This window comes from Cygnus olor, chromosome 26 (assembly GCF_009769625.2).
Source record: "Cygnus olor isolate bCygOlo1 chromosome 26, bCygOlo1.pri.v2, whole genome shotgun sequence".
Taxonomy (NCBI): Eukaryota; Metazoa; Chordata; class Aves; order Anseriformes; family Anatidae; genus Cygnus; species Cygnus olor.
Genome location: NC_049194.1, coordinates 159,340 through 181,054, shown reverse-complemented (window position 1 = coordinate 181,054; position 21,715 = coordinate 159,340). Strand labels below are relative to the sequence as shown.

Sequence of the window (21,715 nt, the reverse complement as noted above, 5' to 3'; positions counted from 1 at the left end):
CGCGCTTGTTTCGGCGGCAGCGGGTGGGTTGCGCCGGCTCGTCGCTGGCTCGGCGGGGGCCGCGCCGGGGAGGGGAGCGGCGGGCGGGCGGCGCGGCCGGGCGAGGGCAGCGCGCCGAGGCGGGGCGGCGGCGGCGCTGCTAGGCCCGGCCGCAGGGGCCGGGGCCGGGTCGGGGCCGGGCGGGCGCGCGGCGGAGGGAGGGGGGGCGGCGGGGCCGGGCCGGGCCGGGCCGGGCCGGGGTCCCGGCCGCGCGGAGGGCGGCGGTGGCGCCGGGCGGGCGGGGGGCGTCCCGGCGGCGGCGGCGGCGGCGGCGGCGGCGGGACCATGACTCTGGAGTCCATGATGGCCTGTTGCCTGAGCGACGAGGTGAAGGAGTCGAAGCGCATCAACGCCGAGATCGAGAAGCAGCTGCGGAGGGACAAGCGCGACGCCCGCCGCGAGCTGAAGCTGCTGCTGCTGGGTGAGGAGCGGCGGGGCCCGGCCCGGCCCGGCCCGCGGGGCCTCCGCGCTCGGCCGCTACCGCGGGGCCCGGGCGGCGGCGCGCCGCTTGACAGCTCCGGGCGGCGGCGCGGGCGTGGCGGGGAGCGGCGGCAGCCGGCGGCCGTCCCCGCCCGGCGCTCGGGGCGGCTTTTGGCCGGGGCCGCCCGGCCGCCGGCCCGCCCTTTGGCCGCCCGGCGCGATCCGCTCGCTCCCCGCCGGCGGCGGCTTCGAGCGGGCGGCAGCCGCCGGGGGGGCCGCGCCGCGGGCAGGGTGCGCGCACGTGGGGGCCGCCCTCGAGGGAGCGCGGCCTCGAGCGGCCCGGCCCTCGTGGCGCCGTTGCCGGGGTCGGTGCTCCGGGTGGCGGCGGCCGGGCCGGGGCCTCGAGCGGGCGGCTGGGGAGAAACGGGCCCGCGGCTCCCCGCGCTGCCCCGGCGGGGCCCGCGGGCACCGGGGGCTGGCGAGGGACGAAGCGGTGAGCGCGGGCGGGCGCTGCGCCCCGCGAGGAGGTGGCAGGAGCACCGGCGTCGGATGGAAGCGGTGTTCTGCGGCGGGGCGGGTGGACGGCTAGTTGGGGTCCAGGTCGGGTCTGTGGGGACGGGTAACCAGCGGCAAGGACAGCCAGCTGAGGTTTCAGGCACGTATGGCTTTCTTCAGTAGTGAGCGCGATGTTCCCGTCCACGTAGCACCCAAATTAAACTCAAGTAACAGTTTGTCACGGGTACCGCGACTTATCGCTGCTCGTGTTTGAATCCTGCCTTCTGGCTAAATACCGCCTCGTCTCTGAGACGTGAGGCAGGTCTGACGGACTGAGTTTATTTGCTTCAGGCCTGTAGTCAGTGAGCGAGCCCGTGAGGCACAGGTGAGGAATTGGGTTGATTCTTGTGGAAAAGCAGATGTAAAATTCCACATAAGTGAAGTGAGGCCTTGCCTGCCCAGTCCTTTGGATATCTCTAATCCTGACATGTTGCACGGTGATAATTGTAACGTGAAAGCCAGGACTTTCCTTCGTGCCATGAATTGGAGTCTCACGAGGTATGAAGATAACCCTGGTGATTAGTATGTTGCTGTTCTTTAGGTTTAAGGTAAAAACCAGGGGCTTGAAGTTTGTGGTCTTTGAAGATGCTATGTCCGTTTCTGCAAGGCTTCTTGCAAGCTAGGCGACAGGTCTCCTGCTCTCATGTTTCCTTAGAGCAATCCCAAAGAAGCAGTTGTTTCAAAATAGGTTGGAGCCATAGGCTTCATCTGGGTTAAGAAGATCCCACTGGATCTAAAGATCTCACTTCAGAGAAGAAATTAAAGTTGCTGAAGAACCCTTTTTTTTTTTTTCTGGAAGATGCAGTTAAGTAAAATTCAGTATTAGATTTACAAAAAACAAAAATAAGATAAAACCTTCATGAGATACCGATGTTCCTAGTTTTAGGAAGTGATTGGAAAGAGAAGCCTTTCTTTGTGTTTGCTGGATGTTCTTCACTGGACGCAGCATTGCACGTTGCTCACCTGAAGTTGTGGCAGGTGATGGGTGTTCTGTCTCCTCGATGTAACTGCTGCTTGCAGGGATTTGTGGAGTTCTTCCATTCACAAATATTAGCGATTGTATCTGTGAGAGGGCTTTTCCAAATACTCCAAACTGTGAAAAGAGATGTGTGCATGGAGGGAGTTCCTGCATTGTAGAAGCCTTGTTAATTTTTCCTTCTACACCTGGTTACGATCTGAAGCCTAAAACAGAAACTTGCAGTGAAGAATAACGCTGCTGTTCAGTGATGAACCCGGTAATAAGAAATTTGAATTCAAGGTATTGTACCTTGGCCTCTGGTATAGGGTAGTCATTGGTCTTTTTACCGCGTTGGCAAGGGGGAAGGATACTTCATATAAAATTACCCTGGATTTGCTTGCAATTAAGCCTGGGATACCGTTGGCTGAATAAATGTATTTACAGGTGTCTGACAGGTACTGGGGGGCATTAGTAATTTATGGGAAACTCTGATGGTTTCGCATGTTGACACAAGAAATGATGAGTTCAAATGATCTCCTTGTCTCCCCATTGTCATACAAAAAAAAATAAGGTTATTGCGCTCATAAACGCGGGAGGCCACGCTCATTGGAGCTTATAACGTTGTGGTGTAGTGCTGTTCGGTATTGTTCAAGGTCTAGACAAAAACAGGACTCACCTTTTAAAAAAAAATAAGATAGTATTAATATGGATGATGATGGAGTGACAGGATGAATCTGCATTTGGGCTTTCAAGCTCTGAAGCCCGGTAAATGACTAGCACTGAGGTTTGTTTTATGTTTTCATTATCAGAGCGCTTTGAGGCACCACTTTTTTCTTTTCTCTGTTTTGGTCGTTGTGGTAAAAGACAAGGAAGTGTTTCTCACCACAGTGTGCTTAACCACAGAAGATTTCAGTTTCCAGTTTTTTTCCCCTTTGTGGTGTAGCTTTCTGTCTGAGATGGAGACGGTTTGCTGTGTGCTAACAGTGTTAGAAGTTAACATTATTTATTATTATTTATTAACTAGGCTGACAAAAAATCTGTCAGTTCTTGGAGATGGGGAGAGTTTATTTTAAACATGCTGCTTCTATTTGTGTGCTGGCTGCTTTTATTTGAGCATATTTATTTGTTTGCCTTTTAGCCTGGCACTATAAATGTGAGTAACTGAGGACACACTTGTGAGTAGTGACTGCATGGTGCTGCGCGAGGTCCTGGCCGCCCGCTCGGTCCCCTCGTGTGAGGCGAGTGCCTGGTGGCTCTTGTGGGAAGCGCCAGGCTCTGCCGGGGGTTTGTACCTGGAGATCGAAAGGGTTTGTCCCTTACCGGGTGCAGGCGCTAGTTCTCGTTCCCAGTGACCCGCTCAGCTGTCTCTTGAGTTACAGGCGCTGCGTAGCAATGGAAAACTGTGCAAGATTGAACAAAGCTCTCAGCAGACGCGCCAGTGGTGTTGCTTGAGGTGCGCAGGACTCCCGTGGCACCTGGGACGAGGCCGCGTGCCCCTGCCCAGAAGTGCTGGGTGCTGCGTTTAGTGCAAGCTGCAGGCCCTGCCCGTAACGCCAGCTGAGGTGGGGACGTAGCGAGCCTGTATGAGGGCACGATCCCTTCCTCCGATGGCGTTTCCCCTTATACTTAACGATCCCTTCCTCCGATGGCGTTTCCCCTTATACGAACCACGTCATAAAGTTCCTACTGTTCCTACGAGCTGTCAGCCTTCAGAAGTTAAACGAGGCTCCTCTGGGGCCGTGCCCGCAGGAGCGGGGGGACCTGCCCGGCGGGCTGCAGGAAGCAGGCGTAGCAGGGGCTGGCACTGGTGCCCGCTCTGCCCTCCGCCTGCTCTCCTGGTCCAGCTCTTCCAGGGCGTGAAACGCCGGCGAGAAGTGTGCGGCCACACCGGGCGGTCCGCCGGCGGCTCCGGGCAGGGCAGCTGCAAGCAGCATCCTTCCTTGTTCTCTCAGTCGCTGCTCTTAACTCTGCAATGTTCAAAGGCTGCAAGCGGCCTCGGAGGTTTCTGTGGCAGAATATTGCCCCCAGCTTTCTGTCTTGCCCTGGGGAGGGTTATTGTTTCCGTCCTGAAGAGCAAACACTATGTTTCATTGCACGGTAGTGTGAGCTACTTGGCAGATGCATTGACCGGATTGTTCATGTCAGTTGGGCAAGCAAGTCACTTCTTGGGTTCTCTTCTCCTTTGGAGTTGACTTTCCTGTTGTGTTCAGTTCCTTTCCGCAAAAAGGTGTGTGATCCGTATGGCGAAGAGCAGCAGGTGCCAAACGGCAGTGAAAGGCAGCGTGCTCCCTGCCACGCAAAGAAGCTTCCCCCGGGCCGGTTGCTGCCAGCCCGGCATTTCCCAGCTTGGGAGCACATCTGGGGCTGCAGCATCTTGCTGGTATCTGGGAACAGGTCAGGTGTGACGGGCACGGGCCTCCTGACGCAGGCCCTGGGGGAGTGGCTGTAACGTGAGATTTGGAATAAGTACCTGAGGTGCTTTTGGAGGCTGCGGTAAAGGACGAGACGTCTGCCTTCCGTGCTCCTAGGTTCATAGTAGGGACGAGCAGGGACATCCAGGATGTCTTTTGGTGCTCCGAAAGTCCCTAGAAAAGTGCCTGGATGGGCAGTGGGTGCTCAGGTACAGCAGTAGGGGCTTTGAGGTGTGATGGGATGTAAGCTTGCTGTCTTCTGTAGCAAACCTTGCTTGCAACGGCTATTAATTCTCTCTCTTGCGTTTTGTAGGCACTGGGGAGAGTGGAAAAAGCACGTTCATTAAGCAAATGCGTATAATTCATGGCTCAGGCTACTCTGAAGAGGACAAAAAGGGTTTTACCAAGCTGGTATATCAAAACATCTTCACTGCCATGCAGTCCATGATCAGGGCCATGGAAACCCTGAAGATTCTGTACAAATATGAACAGAACAAGGTAAGTTTCTCACAATTTTTGCACGTGTTTTTAGATAGTGGGAATTCTGGGTTTTGACGTGTAAGTTCCTGTTTGTTTGTGCCCTTCTGCACTGCAGTCTCAACCTCCCTGAATTCTTCCCTCCTTTTTTTTTGGTGTGTGTGCTGAAGGACAGCTTTTTATGATATTTTGTTGATATCTGACTCCATTTGCTAGGTTGGGTTGAGGGATAAAGCAACTTTCTGCCTGGGGGAAAGAATCATTGTCCGAATTAAGTTGTTCTCAGGGTGGTTTGCACGTAGTGGGTGGTGGGAGCAAGGAACTGGGACACGAGATAGGAAGGTGGGCTCTATTTACTTATTTCAAGGATTCAGTATTTGTAGATGTGCTGGGTTTTCACTATGTGAACTGCTAGTTGCACCTGAACTGGAAGCTAACAATATATGCTGGACCCGAAAGACACCTTCATTTTAAGTTATCGCTGTTACTGCAAGTTATCAGTTTTTCTGATAAGCGTTGACCGAAGGTACTAACTTTCTTGAGGAGTTTTGGTCTCAGCTTCAGCTTGAATCACTTCATTTCTGTGGTTTGGCTTGCCCTTCTAGGGTCCAGGGATAATTTTTTCAGCTAAATCTGGTCTGAATTATTTTAGTTATTTGCAGGGGGGTGTTGAGGGTGCACAAAGAGATTAGGTTTTTGGTGTTTTGTTTCTTTAACGCTTCATGTCCTAATATTTTTAAGTGGAATCATGTTTTATCTGTTCTGTCACACAGCAACGTGGAGCTGATTTTTATTAACTGTTCACAGGGACTGGCCGTCACACCAGGAGTCCTCAAGTCTGAAAACCTTTTCTGCCTTTAGAGAGGCTCTGCAGTATTAGTGTTGAGAGTAGGCAGGGTGGAAGGAAGCTTGCCTTACTTGTGCTTTCCCTGAGGCATGGCAGAGGCACTTTGACAGCTATAGTCTGTCACCTTTCACTTATGATAAGTGCAGAACTTGGCTTTGTTTTTTATTTTGTCTAGTATAGGCAGAAGCCCTTTCCTCTTGCAAGTGTATCAAAGATTTCAGAAAGCAACCTTGCGTGGATAGTAGCTTCACGGATGCCACGGCAGCTGTGATGATTGTAGTCCTTCCTTTGCTTATAGATTGTAGAGTGGCCGTTTTTATTTTCTCTCTCAAAAGGGACTGTGGCTGAAGTATGCTAAAACAATGCCTCTGTCTCTATTCAAATGCATTAAGAAAAATAATAAGAGACGCAGGATAACAGCCTGTTGTCCAAATGTAGTTTAGCCTCCTCAGAAGTTGGACAGTCAGGGGTTCTTTGCAGTGGATGTTCTGCCTTGGAAGCTGTTTCAAAACACACGGATCTAATGGTGTGCACCATCTTGGTAGGTGAAGCCTGCTGCCATTTTGCAGTTTATTCTATGAAGGAGCCTGTGATTCTTTGGTGGAACTTTGCTGACAGCTGCTATAAAGACAAATACCCACTCCCCTCGCCCCCCAACCATATTGAAGCCTAATTTCTCCATTTAATATCAATTCTAGGAAAACTGGAGCTGCGATGTCTCAGATGTATTGTTTACCTTGTATAGTTTACCATTGTTCCTCTGGTCTTTGCAGCCAGTGCGTGGATCCTTGAAGTCGTAATACAGGGACTTAGTTCATCTGAGAGTTCTTTTGCTTTGGTTTTTGATTTTCAATCTTCAGGCCAATGCAGTCCTGATCAGGGAAGTGGATGTAGAAAAGGTCATGACATTTGAGCAGCCCTACGTAAGTGCAATTAAAACATTGTGGAATGACCCTGGAATACAAGAGTGTTATGACAGGAGAAGAGAATATCAGCTTTCTGACTCAGCTAAATAGTAAGTACTTAACCACTGGTGGGTACTGGTAGATGCTAGCAATGCTATAACAAATAAAAACTATCCTTTTTTTTTATTTTGAAGTCTAGAGTTTGTTTCAGAGGATGAGAACGCTGCAGCGTATTCCATGACATTGTTACTTTAAAATACATAGTACTTTTTCATTGAGGCATATGAGTCTTGCTATGTGTTTTAAACAAGTTGCATGGTCTCTGCTGGCTACATATATTGGGATAAAAATCATAAGCGTGTGATAGAAGCAGTTTGCCTCTATCAGCCAGAAGTATCCTTAGGAAAAGTTATGATGAAAGAACAGTGGTAACAGGTAACTAACTTGTTTGAATCTGGCTCCAGAAAGGCGAAGAGCTTTGCAGGAGATGGGGGAGGCTATGATTATTTGGGGACAGGTTTAGATCTGGAAATTCTTTACCACTAGCTACTTCTCACGTGTGTTCGAGGTGTTCTGGTGGGTGATAAAGGCAGTTGTTTGCACATCTGCTTCTAGGTACACATGAGGCTAGAATCCCTACCTCATGCCATCTATGTAGTCCCTGGCTCATAGGCGGCAGAAGTGTTGTAACTTGTGGGTTTGTTATTGACAAAATCTAGGTATAGAGAGATCTGTAAGATTCTACCTGTGCCTTGTAACATAAATTCTTCAACAACAGAAAGCCTTAGGTGAAACTTGATTCTGAAACATAAGCATCCACTGTACTTAAACCTTTTCTGTAGTAAAGATTGTTTTCCACACACCTACACAGAGCTGATAAAATTGTTCTTAATGTACCTGTTTATCCTCCAAAAGGGATGGCAGGTGAATTACTGTTCCCCAAAGATATATTTTGTTTTTTTTTTTCACATTGCATTTTGGAAATGGCTCAAGTGACTTTCTGTTATGCTAGGCAAAGACTTAATGTGACACTGTTTAAATCTGTGTATTTGTGCTGCAACCTAAGGTAGTTTTTCTTTTTTTCCCTTTTTTTTTTTTTTTTTTTGAAAATTGTGCTTCTTTTAGCTATCTTAGCGATGTGGATCGTATCGCTACTCCAGGATATCTACCAACTCAGCAAGATGTGCTACGCGTTAGAGTTCCTACAACCGGTATCATAGAATACCCCTTTGACCTAGAGAATATTATCTTCAGGTACGGAAGGTGTATTCGTGTTACGCTGAACTGAGAGAGGAATGATATAGTTTCAGGAAAGATGAGTTCTGGATTGCTTTAGAGTGTCCCGATGCAGAGTTGAGAGGCTTGAGTGAATGTATGTGCTCTGACGCTGTGAAGTACCTGCTGAGGGGGACGGCGTTAGCATTTATTTTAGCTTAAGACGATGTTTCAGCTTGGAGTTTTTCCTTACCATAAAACAGAAGGTGACTTTTTAGAGCACAACTAACCATTTATCAGGAATCGGTGTCCTTCCTGGGAAGGATTACCTTGCTGGAACCTGAGGCTGAAGTGGTGCCTTGTAAGGCAGCTGAGAGAACTGTCGGTAGCTTAAGCCAGCGAGTGGCCGGGGTGGTGGTGGTGAGCTTGCTCTTGGTGGTGCTTGACTCAAAATGCTTTGCTCAAGCAACTTTGATTGTTTATTTCTCTTTCAAGTAGAGACTGCTTTTTGTGCAAACTCTCTTATATGTGATGCCTAGTATCAGCCTTCAGAGATGGTTTTCTGTGCCCTCGGAATAGGGCACCAAAACTTGCTGCCTATGCTGCTGCAGCAATATATGGTTATTTGGAGGCTTAAGCCAGGAAGTGAGCATGGTATACAAGGGCACAATGACATGCTTTTCTATTGCAAAGCAATTTTTTCCTGCTTCTCTACTGCTCCCTTCCTTTGTCTTCCACAGTAGGGATAATACAGGGGAGGAATAAAGAAGCCTTCATCCTGTCCCTTAATCCGTTCAATTACAGATTTACAAAAAGTTACTTTCTCTGTTTTGGTTTGCTGACCTATGAAATAGGTAAAAGGTTTCAAAATAACTTTAGCATACTGTCCAGGTGGTACTTAGAACTGAGAAGCTGAGGTGTGTAACTGTTAGCACATTCTAAGAAAAGTTGCGTTACTAAAGTATGCTCTGTGAGAAATTCTGAGACAAGCAGATGCTTTAATAGAAAAAAAATAATTTGCTAATTTGACAGACCAGAGTTTTGAAGGATTTGTCTTTTCAGATCCAAGACTGCTATTTAACAAACCAGAGTAGAGTGCAACTAAAATGGTAATGCTGATATTTGGAATTTGAATATGATATTACGTTATTATATCAAATTGAAGAGATGGACATATTTCTGGAACAGGATATTTTGTAAACTTCATGGCTATGTTAGCAAGTGTGTGTTATTACATCCCTGTGCCAGGTTATCTTGAATGGTAAAGAGTGGCATTTGTTCTCATTGTATGCTGGTCCTCTGCATTCAGATAGAGAATTGCAGCTACTTCTGTGACATTGTATGTATTCCTCTTCCTTAGAATGGTGGATGTTGGAGGTCAAAGATCAGAACGAAGGAAGTGGATCCATTGCTTTGAAAATGTGACTTCCATCATGTTTTTAGTAGCACTTAGTGAATATGACCAAGTTCTGGTGGAGTCTGATAATGAGGTAAGCCAAAGAGTGGGAGCTCGCCAGGAGGGTGGTGGGAAAGGAGGTCTTTCTGCCTTCTTGGAGGTCAGTACCAAAGTGCTGGATTAGCGAGAATTGTTGGTTTTGACCTTCAGCTCTTCCTATTGCGAAGAGAACATGAGCCTCAATGGATGATGATGTTCCTGAGGGCAGAGAATGCATAGTACCTTCAAATTATCTGTACTTCTCAAATGATACAGAAATACTCTGCGATTGTGGAGTCCTGTGTGTCTTGGAAGGTGCTGTGCTATGTGAACGGATGCTCATAAAATTACCCGTTCCTGCTTTCTTCTTTTCCTCACCTGAATTACTTTGTGCTGTGGCTGCTGCCTTATTAGATAGTGACTGGTCTCTTGGAAGATGCAATACTGAGTTTTATGCCTGCTAAGAGATTAACAAAAATTCCATAAGGTGAATGTAGTTATTCTTTTCTACTAGATAAAACAGGTAGTAGCTCACAAACTATCATGGCCAGTCCTCTCACGTGACTGCACAAAGCGTAAAATGATTTGTAAAAGTCCATTAATATTAACGGCTTGCCAATTAAACAAAACTTGAATCCATTAGATATTGCATTTGCTCTCTGTTTACCTGCTCAGTTTGATCCAGAATTTACTTAGGACCAAAGTATTCTGTGTACAGTATCTGAGATGCTAGATCAATGCAGATCTGCCTACGCGTGCAAATAGCAGAAAGGCATCTTGATCCTCATCTGTGAAAACTGCTTGCTCTTTCTTATTTCAGAACCGGATGGAAGAGAGTAAAGCTCTCTTTCGAACCATTATCACTTATCCCTGGTTCCAAAACTCATCTGTTATCCTCTTCCTGAACAAGAAGGATCTGTTGGAAGACAAGATCCTGTATTCCCATCTTGTTGACTATTTCCCAGAGTTTGATGGTGAGTGGCTTTTAAGGAGGAACACTAAGTTTAGAAGGAGGAGTCGGGGTGGTTTGGTTGGATTTTTTTTTTAAAGGAAACTCAGATCTAGAGATGGGGAAAAACTCCTAATTTCAAAAGGAATACCTACAACAATGAGCAGATGTCACAAAAATGTCCTGATCATGCGTAGATAACAGAGATCTGATCTAATGAACCTCTCCTAGATGATGAATTAAAAATTATTTTCCATTAATATGTGCTTTAAAGTGTTAAATGATGGAACTTGACTACCTGGATGCTTGTGCATATAACCTATTTTATAAACATGATAATTCACTGGCATACTGGGCATCTTAACCCTCTAGTCAAGAGGCAATTTGAGTCCTTGTTTTGAGAACCTGACTGGTCAAATAGCTGTTCACATGTTGGTGCTGAAAAATCTCAGGTAGCATTCAGTTCTTAATAGGGAGCTGTCTGCAGCTGTAGAAAAACAATATCTACATGAAACAGAAATTCCCATCTGAAACAAAATTCCTTATCCAAAATGACGTTTCCAGCTCTACCCTTGAGTGCGTTCAAAGTCAGCTGGTAGTACATCTGTGCAGGGTTGAAAATAAATGAACGTAGCGGAGAATGAGGTCGGGCAACACGCTTCTTTCCATGCTGTCATATATTAACTCTGTTGTTACGTACTTCTTAAAATGGTGAAGGAAGAATTGCCATTTTGCAAACAGCTTGCTTCCTTTAAATGACAAATGCAATTGCTTCTTATCAGTTGTTCTCCCACTTCTGTAGTCTCATGCCCCCTGCTGTCTGAGAGCACAGGCACTCTGAAATCATCGGTGGTGGAAAACATGCCTTTTTTACACAGTCTGTGTATGGCTATTGGTCCAATAGTGCATATTTCTCGTATAATTTAACAGCTGAAGGCAAGATAGCAACATTAGGAAATACCATATACTTTCACCTTTTTCATCCCAGTAATTGCTGTAGCTGTTCCAGGAATGCTGCATGGCTCATGAGTGGGAGGTAGCCCATCAGATCACCTCTCACGAAATGGTCCTTGCCATGGAGAATGTGAGAACACTGTGAAAGGAATATCAGTATAGTGACTCAGAAGAGGTGACTTTTCTGAGGAACTGTCAGCAATATGAAGTAAATAGTGACAAGAATTTCCACTTTTTACCTCCTTTCAGTTGACCAGCCAGACTACAGAGTTGGCTGAAGATGACCTTGTTTACCTAACATACAGTTGTGTCCTTCAGAGCATAAGATCCATTTATATATTAAGGAGAAATATAGATCCTAACACCAGAGGAGGTAATTGTGTTACATATATCAAGTATCTGTCTCTGTTATCTAGTGAAAGCAGCATGGACAGGGTTATACCAAATTCTGTATTTCAAAGTGCAGTCTGAAATAACGCATTGGTGTCTGTCAAAACTCTCAATGTCAGAAAAATGCCTTTTGTAGATTTTGGTCTAGGTAAGTGAAGAGCATAAGATATTTCAGGTTCTAGGACTTTTATGCAATAAGTGATCTTAATTTCTTCTTTATAGCCATGGAACCCATAAGAAAAAGTGTACTAATAGTTATTCTGGTGGTTCACACCAGAGGATGTGCTTAGCACAACTCTGTTAACTGTTCTTTGTTTGCTGCAGGCCCGCAGAGGGATGCACAGGCAGCCCGTGAGTTCATTCTCAAGATGTTTGTGGATTTAAATCCAGACAGCGATAAAATCATCTATTCTCACTTCACATGTGCCACAGACACAGAAAACATCCGTTTCGTCTTTGCAGCTGTCAAGGACACCATCCTACAGCTCAACCTGAAGGAATACAACCTGGTTTGACCTGCTCTGTTCTTGGCCCCTAGAGAGGATTCATTGTGAAGAAAAGACAGGGAAAAAAAAAAAAAAGAAATTTTAAACATGACAGGAAAAAAGTTTTAATTTTTGATGATGTAATGATTGCAAATTGTCTGATCTGTGGAGTGGCAAGTGCTCAGTGTTATCCTGGAGTCTCATGTCTCTGTCCACAGAGTAGTTGATTTCATACTTTTAACAAATTGCTTTTATTTCACAGTTAACGGGGATATGCCTCATTTCTTCAGCACCTTGCTCACTTCTTAATTTTTGCCAAACAGCTAAGGCAGTCTCATCTCAAGCTTTCCTTTGTTGCTTAGCCACTTTTTTTCCTTTTCATTCCCATGGTATATGTAGAAAAAATAACTTTCCAGCCAAGATTGTGAATTCACTGGACTGTGGGAGTGTGGATTGCTACTGGTCCCTTTGCCTTGTGCTATAGGGTGCCTCTGGTGTAATTTGCTAATCCTGCTTGCTTCCCTCCCATCCTTTCCTTTCCCTTCCCCAGGACACGCTCCATGGTTCACTGTGATGAAATGTTAGGGAAGAACAATTGTTCTCCAACTGTTGTGCAAAAAAAAAAAAAGGTAAAACAACAAAAAAAAAAGCCATCACTTTTCCATTCTTTATATGTTCTAGTTCTGAGCTATTTTTCTTCAATTATAAAAGGTATGGAGACTGTGATTTTTTTTTTAAATTATTGATGTTCTATACGTAGTTTGCTACATGTTGCTGTATTTTGCTCATGGACTACAAATGATGGACGCTCTTGGAGCAATAGCTGCTGAGCCTGGGGAAGTGCCTGACTGTAATTGTTCTTTTATTTTATTTTATTTTTTCACGCACATACACACATCCCCCCCCCACACACCACAAGTGCATGTGCGCACACACGAGGCTCAGTTTGCGGAGAGTAACTCTCCATTCTGTTGAGTAGAGTACATGATATCAAGTGAGTAACTTCTCTATGCAGCAAATGTCAAAAGCACACTGAGTAATAGTGGCAATTAAACATCAGATTTTGGCTGGATTGAAAATCTTAGTCTTGTGCCACCCTTTAGTTTTTTTCTTGCTGCTAGTAGCAAACAAGCCTTGTTTATTGTATTTCGTGCCAGTGTGTTGAATGGCTTTGTAAGAACTCCTCAGTCCTGTCCAGCTTGCGGATTTTTAGGAAGGACCAGAGCTGGTGGGTCACAGACTTCAGGACATAGGTAGAGTTCTTACTTAAAAAGATTGTGGATAGCTCTTGGAGGGAGTGGCGACTTTCGCTTTCCTGTTTATGCATTCCCCCGAGGCACATGCTGCTGTGTTTCTCTTCAGAGAAGTATGGATCCTCTCTGGAGGACTTGCACACATATTTGCTCCAGGGTGCATGTGATAATCAAGTTACAGTAGTCGTGGCTGGAGCATGTGGCTGCTATGGAATCCAGAAAGCCCTACTGTGGTTGCACTTTCGTTTAGCTGGAGAGTAGAGGCAGAGGCAGCAGGGTTTGCTGGTGCGAGTGGAAGGTAGGGTGGAAGTAATTCTGGATTCTAGATGCCAAATAAAACTCCATCCACTAAGCAGAAGGATGTGGAGCCTTTGCACATTAGACAGCTTTTCCCAGGCACCAAGGCAAGTGGAGAAACGTGGTGAATAACGATGGCCTGGATGACAACTGCAGAGGCGAGACAAGGAGTGAGTAGGAAACAGATCTGACCCACCTCTGGACATGTGTGTTTTAGCTATCACTAATGCTTTTACTTCAATTCCAGAAAGTAGCATTGGGTCCAAATTCTCTGGATCAACCAGTTTGCCCCCTTGAAGGTTAGTAGGCTGCCGGTAGATAAAGATGAAATGAACTGCACTGTTGAAGGGGGCTGTTGATATTTTGTCTCTTTTGTAGACAGAGCACTACATCAGTGTTTTGCACATCGTGTAAGAGTAGATCTTTACTGTCCAAGATCCTTAAGATGCTTTGATCTAGAACACTAAAATCTGGAGGGATGTTATTTTGAGTAATTCTGGTTTTAGGCCCTTCTTGTCCAGAATAGCTGAGGGAAGCCTCTGCATGTCTCAGAGCACTACAGAAGAAAGCAAGCTCTGCCAAGTGCGATCAGAGAGCTTAAGTTGGAACAGCAGCCATGGGACCAACAATTGAAGAGCCAGTCTGGCAGAGTGGTGATGCTGAGGGGAATACAGCACCTCTTTAGACTAGCCATGCTCTGGACTCCATTTAACATTTGGGAGAAATGAAAGGGATTCCCGCGTGTCAGACAGTTTTGCATCAATTTTATTGCATTTTTTTGTCTTTATGCCAAAATGGTCCATTTTGTAGAGACTGTCCTATAAAGAGGAGTTTATAGTCATCTACGTGTATTCTAAATGTTGTTCATCTGAAGCAGATGGCAGCATCAGCCTCTTCTGCTTCCTTGATCCTCATGTAAATGGTTCACACTACAACTATTGCCAGCAATGGGCCTGGCACTGAGAAATAGAGGCTCTTGGAAATAACTTGCCAGAAATATTTTCCAAGATGAATGATGGTGGTACTTCCCACTTGAATCAGAAACTTTTTTTGGTTTTGTGTGCTCTCCTTTAAGAGCTGTTGCCCTGGCAGAGGGGGAGGGATCTTTGCTTCTCTGTCTCTTGCAGAGTGGATCTGCAATGTGGTAGAGAACTGCGGGAGGCTGTCAGCACAAGATTTAGGCGTGTGCTGTACCTTGCTGACTGGGTGCTTGGTGTAGCTGTTGGCCCGGTAACTGGCCTGGTGTGATGATGATTACTGCAAAGGGGAAGGACGAATGTTGTGTGATGGCTGACTCCTGAGTTCCCGAAACCTTGCTTTGAATTAGGGGAGGAATGGGTCAGACTTGCACACGTAATATGGAGTTGTCTGTGGTCTGTGCTGTGTGTGAGGAGATGCCAGTGCTGGCACATGCTTCTAGCAAGTAGTAGCTTGTGTGCCTCCGGCTTGGCCAGTGAAGCATTCCTGCAGAACTGGTTCACATCTCTGTTGGCTGGCCCTTTGGCAAACGCCTGCCCTAGTGAAAGTGCCAAACCTTAAACCAATTTGCCTATATCATCTTTTCGGAAAGCGAGGCCAGTCAGAACTTTCCATGGGTCAAGGTAACAGATTGACCTCAGACAAGAGGTGGCATTGGGTTCTTTTAGGGAATCTAGAATCTGAGTCTGAGGAAGTGGTCTCTTGGCTAACCTCTGCTCCTTGTGCACTTTTTATTTTTTGTTCTGCTGAAGAAACCAATGTACTTTGAACCAGTTTGAAACTTGAAGTCAGTGAGGAGAGGACCATCCCATTTCTTTGCACCGTTCTGTGTGGATTGGCTACCTGGTGAGCCAGCAGTTCGTTCCTGCTTTGGCATGTCAGATTGCTCCAGTCCATCCTGCCCGTGTCCCCTTTTCCTGGAGCTGGATTCTTTGGTCTGTTGTTGTTGCTTCCTAGCAATGTTGGCCTTGCGTTCAACTATGGTTTTTCTTCATGTGTTTTATTGGTTTTTTAAAAAACAAACACAACACACTCTCACGCACACAGAAGAAGAAAAAACAACCTTCCAGAGTGTGCTGACCATTGTATTGTACTGTACAGAGCCCGGGTTGTTAGAGTCCAGCAGAGATAAAGTGTGTTATGCAGCACCCTTTTTTTCCTTTTTTTTTTTTAAAAAAAAAGTATGGTTTGTGCCAATGCCCCTTCTTTAGTAGTGCCAGAGACTCTTTACAAGTGCCAATGTGGTGGAAATTATTTGGTTATACTTGTATATTATAGGATCCTGATTTAAGACAATTTAAACATTATCCTATTTAAAAAGATACTATATAAAATGCTGTTTTTAAACCTTGTCATTTGCAATGCATGTATTGTTGTGCGTGTTGGGGTGGGGGAAGGGAAGAGGGTAGGGTAAAGGAGTTTCTGAATATGATGCCCAGTGTCAGGTTCTATTCAGGCTCCAAACTGTCTCATTCCAGTCTAGGAGTGTGATTGTTTCTTGGAATGATCCAACTCTGACTGCTGGGCACCAACCCTTACTACAGAAATATCTGATGGAAATTGATTTTCATATCTTTCTCCTGAAATAAATTCTCTGTTTGAAATTGGAATAAATTTTGTTCCTAAAAGCCGTGGTGGTCGTGCATGTATTTCTTCACTCCTCTTCCTCTTCTTCCCCTCTTTCTGTTTGGCTGGACAACTTCGGTACCCTGCAGGGCATCTCAGCGTGAAGCACGCTGACCTCCTAGCTGGCGGTGTGGTCCCCGCTCAGAAAATCAGGACTCCGAGGCACAGAAGCAAAATCTGCTTTGGCAAATATGAAGTATAATATGTGGTATAATATGTAATATACAACATACTGTACAAATAATAGTTCTCAGTTTTGGAGAATGGCTGACAGGTTTTAAAATATAGAGATGCCATGGTGGCATCTTGACTTATATAGGATATTTGCAGTGCAATTGTGGAGTTGTCAGTGTTTGCTGGTACCTTTTATTGTAGTGTCAGCCCCTTTCAAGCACAGTTCTTAAAGGATATGTATTGCCTATAGGAGAAACTTTGGTGGGATCATACCTGCTTCCAATTTTCGTTGCTAGAAACATAGTCTGAAACATGAAACACTGCTTAGTTTTCTCCCTTTAGGAGTCCAGAGATGGATGACTGTGAAAGCTTTCACAAAGTGATTTCCTGCGATGGCATTGCTGGAAATTACTTCTCCTTCCCTGGCAGCATTCCACAGAAATTTCAGATTAAATAATCTGGGAGTGGGTGGAAATATATAACTTCCTCTGCGTAAGGTTACCTGGGTTTTCAGGAAGCTGCAAGGAAGGACATTCTACTCCCTTCTCTGTAACTTAATGCATGGGTGAAGCTGCAGATGCTGGGTAGCCTGAGGTGCTGTGCTTCATCTTGACTGAGGAAGACCACACCAGTCTCTCTGGCTGTGATACTGGCAGGCATTTGTGAGTAGTTTCATTTTCTGTTTTCTAATTAAGGGTGAGTGTACAATGCTTTTCTTGGTAGCTCCATGTTCTTACCACCTGGACAGCATGAAATAGCACCTGAAAGTGTTTTTTCTTTCCTCAGGGGGGTCGTACATAGTACCATTCTTTGCAAAGGGTCTATATAAAGTGCTCTGTGTAAATCAAGCATAGTAATGATTGACTTCTTCCTTGTAGGGGCTGAAGGACTTGAAATGAATGCCCAACATCCCCAGCTGATGGCGAGAGGCCTCATGCTGTGGCCTCAGCAGCCTCCGGCCATGCCACGCATGCGGGTGCACTGTGCTTGCCATGGCTCTGAAGCACTGGAGCCTGCTCAGCACAGCTGCAGTGGGGAGGTCCCTGCCGGGCCTGGCGTGGCCAAGGGAAAGAGGCAGCTGGAGCAGCGCCGGCAGCACGATCCCCGCGGCTTGCTCACAGTTGCTGCCTTTCCCAAGGGCCCCTCAAATGCAGCCTGGGTCAACTCCTCCTGCACGGCTGTGAGCCCCTCACCTGCTCTGCAGCCCCTGGGGCTGACTGGCTGCAGCTGCCGTGTCCTGGGGCTGGGAGCACCCGGCCTGCGCCATGGGGCCCTGGGGAGCCCGGGCAGGAGCGGGGCAGGAAGCAGCCCGGTACGGCGAGGACGTGGCCTTGTCCTGCAGCTGTTCGCAGGGCACCGGGGAAAAGTGAGCTGTTGGGATGGGGCCGGCAGCCAGGCGGGTGTTCTGGAAAGCTCTGGTGGTCCCGGGAGCAGAGTTCTGCTGGTGCTTCCAACCGCTCCAGGCCTGGCCGTTAGATGTCACTGCCCACACCACAGTGGCTCCTTGGGATGCTGAACACAGGTGGGCTTCAGGCATTAAATCGGTTTCTGTCTTTTTCATATCCAAAATATGTGGAATAAGAGGGCAGAGACGGGGAAAGCAGGGTTTGCCTTGTTCTTGGACAGCCATCATCCCCACAGCAAGAGAAAGCTCATTTCTCTGAGTATTACATCTGCTCCCCTGGGAAAGCTAGGAAAGCATCCGTCCAGTGTGAGAAGAATAAGATGTCGTCTGAGCTTTATAAAGCAGCAATGAAGCCTCCTGCCTGTGCTTCAGCTTCCTCTGCCCTGTCCAGCCCACCCCGGTCCAGCACTCCTAGCCTCTAGTGAATGCTCTTGTCTTCTGAAGGCTGCTGGGTCCTGCCTCCAGTCTCATTGCTTGCTTCTCTCAGGCCTTGCAGCCACTGTGGTGAGCTCCAGAGAGCTCGAGGAAAGTACAGGAAGGCCAAGGGTCGCTCCGTAACAGAAACCAGGCTGTTGTGGAGCGAGGGCATTTGAATAAACACCGCAGTAACTGGTTTTGGACGGTAGTGCTTTGGAATACAGGTGGAGAAAAGTTTGTTTGTTTAATTAAAAGAGTTATAGTGACTATGTCTCTGCAACCAAAGTAGTAAGAACTGGTGGTGAAAAAAAGATGGAAAAGAAAGTTTGTAAAAATCACCTTGGACAGAAGCTTCTTCCTTCTGTTTGGTTTGTAAAGGTAACTGAAAATGAATTGCAAGTGTAGTTTCCTCTGCATGATATCTCAGTAGCTTCCCAGCAAAAAATAACACCATAAGCAATTTCTAAAATGAACTCTTGCCTGTGGACTCAGACATACCAGTCAGGTCTATTTGCTTGGTTTTGCTGTTTTATCTTTTGTGGCACAGTCTGACGAGGAATTTAAGCCCCTACGAGCAACTTTTCTGACCTCTGTACCATCCTGGGTTGAGAACTCAAGGCTTCAGAGCAAGCACTGTTCACAGCTCCCAAAGCAGACCAGCTGACAAGACTGGCGTTTGGGCTGCGTGAAAGCTGCTGGGTGACCTCACTCCCCGGGTGGCAGAGGGAGGATGTGGCTCATCAGGGGCTGCGGCTGCAGCCTGGGGCTGTTCCGTGTGCCCAGCTGGGTGCTATCAGCTGCAGCCGCTCGCCACTCCTGCACTGCTTTGAGAATTGCTCCTGCCTTCATCTCGGGTGTGGACATGTAGCTCCTGGCCATGAAAGAAAGGCATTTGCATGAAGCATTTGAAATGCTGGTCTCTCCTCCTGCGCTGCTTCCCCTGCTCCCTGCCAGGGGCTCAGCCTTTCAGTCTCGAATGCTGTGAACGGCTGATTGCCTCTGCTCTTCAAGGAGCCTCACTGAAGCTGTCGGGTGAGGACATCATTGGCATTACTGTTTAGAAAAATCCCAGCTCAGCTTATGCTTTGCAGCACTTGATTCAGATCAGGTTAAATGCTGTAAAGAAACCCAGGGGAAATGGATGCCTTTCCCATCTGGGCCCAGAACCCTGGCATCAGTGCTGCTTTATAAAGCTCAAATGATATTTTATTCTACTCACTCTGGACAGATGCTTCCCTTACTTCCAAGCTGCAGTCTTCTGCTTTGTTGAAAAGGACTTTTAGATAGATGTAAGGCTGGGTCAGTTCAGGAGTTTCTCAGAGAACCTTGGAGAGCACGGAGCAGCTGCGAACCTGAAGAGGGCAGCGTGTGCGTGGAAAACCCCCAGCGCGTGTTCCCTGCCTGGAGCCAGCACCCGCAGCCGGGAGTGCGGTACCTTGGTGGCTGGGGGATCCTCAGTCACAAAACGGCGGGGGGGCTCTGACAAGTTTTTGAATTACAAGCTTTGGAAAGTACCAGGAATGGTAAATTCTTTGTATTCAATGTTTCTGCAGGTGTTGCACGGGACCTAACCAGTCACCTTTATGCACAGGTGAGCATAAGGAAAAATGAGTGCTCCCCGGAGGTACATCTTGAAAAATAAAACATATCAGGGGTTGTGTGTTAACACGAGAACTTCAAGCTGGCTGATACATTTTAAAAACTCAGGCAATTGTATTTCTGCAGTCAGGAAACTTTTGTTTTTGACTGCTAATTAAAGTATATACAGACTTAAGATGGTTTAAGAATAAGGGGTAGTTGGTAAAATTAGACTTGATCAAAACTCTTTTGAAGTTGGGATTCACAAAGACAGATGCACTCATTGGTGGTTTTCTAAACTTTGACCCCTAGTCTTTGATTTTAGAATGTCATTTGTCTGTTCTAATCATAAGAAGTATGCTGGATTCCTGTGCTTTAACCAGGCCTGTTTTTTCCTCCCTCCTCTCTGTGCAGTTAGAAGAATGGTAATTTTGCCATGTTTGAAATCTGCGTGATACAAAACTACCTCAGTACCTCTAAAAATAGAGAGGCAGGTTTGGCCCCTTTCCCCCCCAGTTTGCCTTAATTTCTTCAGCTGTCTGGTTGCTTTTTCTGTTACTAGACCATCCGCACCACTTGGCTGAGAACCCCACTCCGTGCCCCAGCCAGGCAAGTTCGCGTTGCATTTATCTCATTAACTCAAGTTCCTTCTGTGCCTGGAGAGCCGGGGCTCCCCTATCCCAGCTGAAAGCCCTCAAGTGCACACCAAGAGTTAAGGCCAGAACAAAGCCGCACCACCGAGGAGTGTAAGTGAAGTGTTTGCTCTGCGGATGTGTGTAGGCTCAGATTTTCTCCCGTTGTGGCCTGTGGTGTCATTGCAGCACAATGCTCAACGGGTTCCTGTGCCTCCCAGCTCTGAGCCTGAAGTGGCTGCGTGCTGTCTGCAGCAAAGAAAGGAGAGGAACCAGCCCTCCTAGCAGCACAGGAAATCGGTATGAATAGAAGATTATTACAGAGCTCCTCCTCTCCCCCCCGCCCTGCTTGGACATACTTTGAACTTTGACCACTGTCTCACTTTGAATCCCAGTCAAAACCAGTATGTCTGGAAAGCCACATGGTGGGGGAGAGGCAAGTGAATGGAGCTGGTGTTTTCATACTCGAACCTCAGAGCTGTAGGTCTTGGACTGCCCTTTGTCTGTGTAAAACGTGCCATATCCATCACTTCCATCACGTCCTTCCTCACCGCCCCCAGCAGTGGCAGTGACCTCAGCTCCAAGGAGAGCGAGAGACAGGCGCTGGCGGGGGGGCCCTCAGCTCCCCCTCAGCCCCCCCTCAGTTCTCGGTGCACCATGCGTGCATTGCTGCATCTGGGCAAGGGCCTCCTCAAAAAGCTGCCTCAGATTTTTTTTTTTTCCCTGCAATTCTGTAGAGAATTGAAGAGTTTTGCTGACAGTTTTTACTGGTAGGAAGAGCCTGCTCTTCTGCGATCTCAAGTCTTCTCTTAAAAAGTATTTGCAGTTTTATTTCTGCCTTTTGAGTTTTGTGAGAGGCTGGGGGGCTCTCCACCTCGCCCACCCCTCTCCTCCACCGCGTGAGCGCGGAGCTGCCGGGGCAGTGAGCGGCCGGGCCGGAAGGTGCCTGCGGCTGTGGGTCAGGGTTCCCGCTCAGTCCCTGCCACCAGCTGCTGGGGGCCTTCGTGTTCCTTGGGCGTTAGAGGGATGTCCAGGGCACGGGACACAGCTCCTGGCTTTGTGACTTGGACAGAGTTGCTGTTTCTGTCACAAGAGGCACATTATGGCTGGGGATGTACCAAAATGTTTTTTCTGGATCAGCTGTTGTGAAGTAAACTTGAAAACATAGTGAGACCTGGAAGACTGAGCTTTTCCTTGTCTCTTCTATTTTATTTTTATCAATGAAATCCCAAGCACTGGACAGAAAGTTATTTATTTTCATCCTCTTGCTAGGTCACTTGCCAAATGTCCAGATTAATATCCTTCAGATGTAATA

At 47.0% G+C, this 21,715-nt stretch overlaps 1 protein-coding gene across 1 annotated transcript; it reads left to right on the top strand.

Moving 5' to 3' along the window:
- Positions 1-246: 246 nt before the first annotated feature.
- Positions 247-16,196, top strand: LOC121060127 (guanine nucleotide-binding protein subunit alpha-11). The gene is made up of 7 exons (XM_040537610.1): positions 247-460; positions 4,697-4,881; positions 6,568-6,722; positions 7,738-7,866; positions 9,188-9,317; positions 10,083-10,236; positions 11,880-16,196. The coding sequence occupies exons 1-7, from the start codon at positions 325-327 to the stop codon at positions 12,068-12,070; spliced, it is 1,080 nt and encodes a 359-aa protein (XP_040393544.1). The 5' UTR covers positions 247-324; the 3' UTR covers positions 12,071-16,196.
- The last annotated feature ends 5,519 nt before the right edge of the window (positions 16,197-21,715 follow it).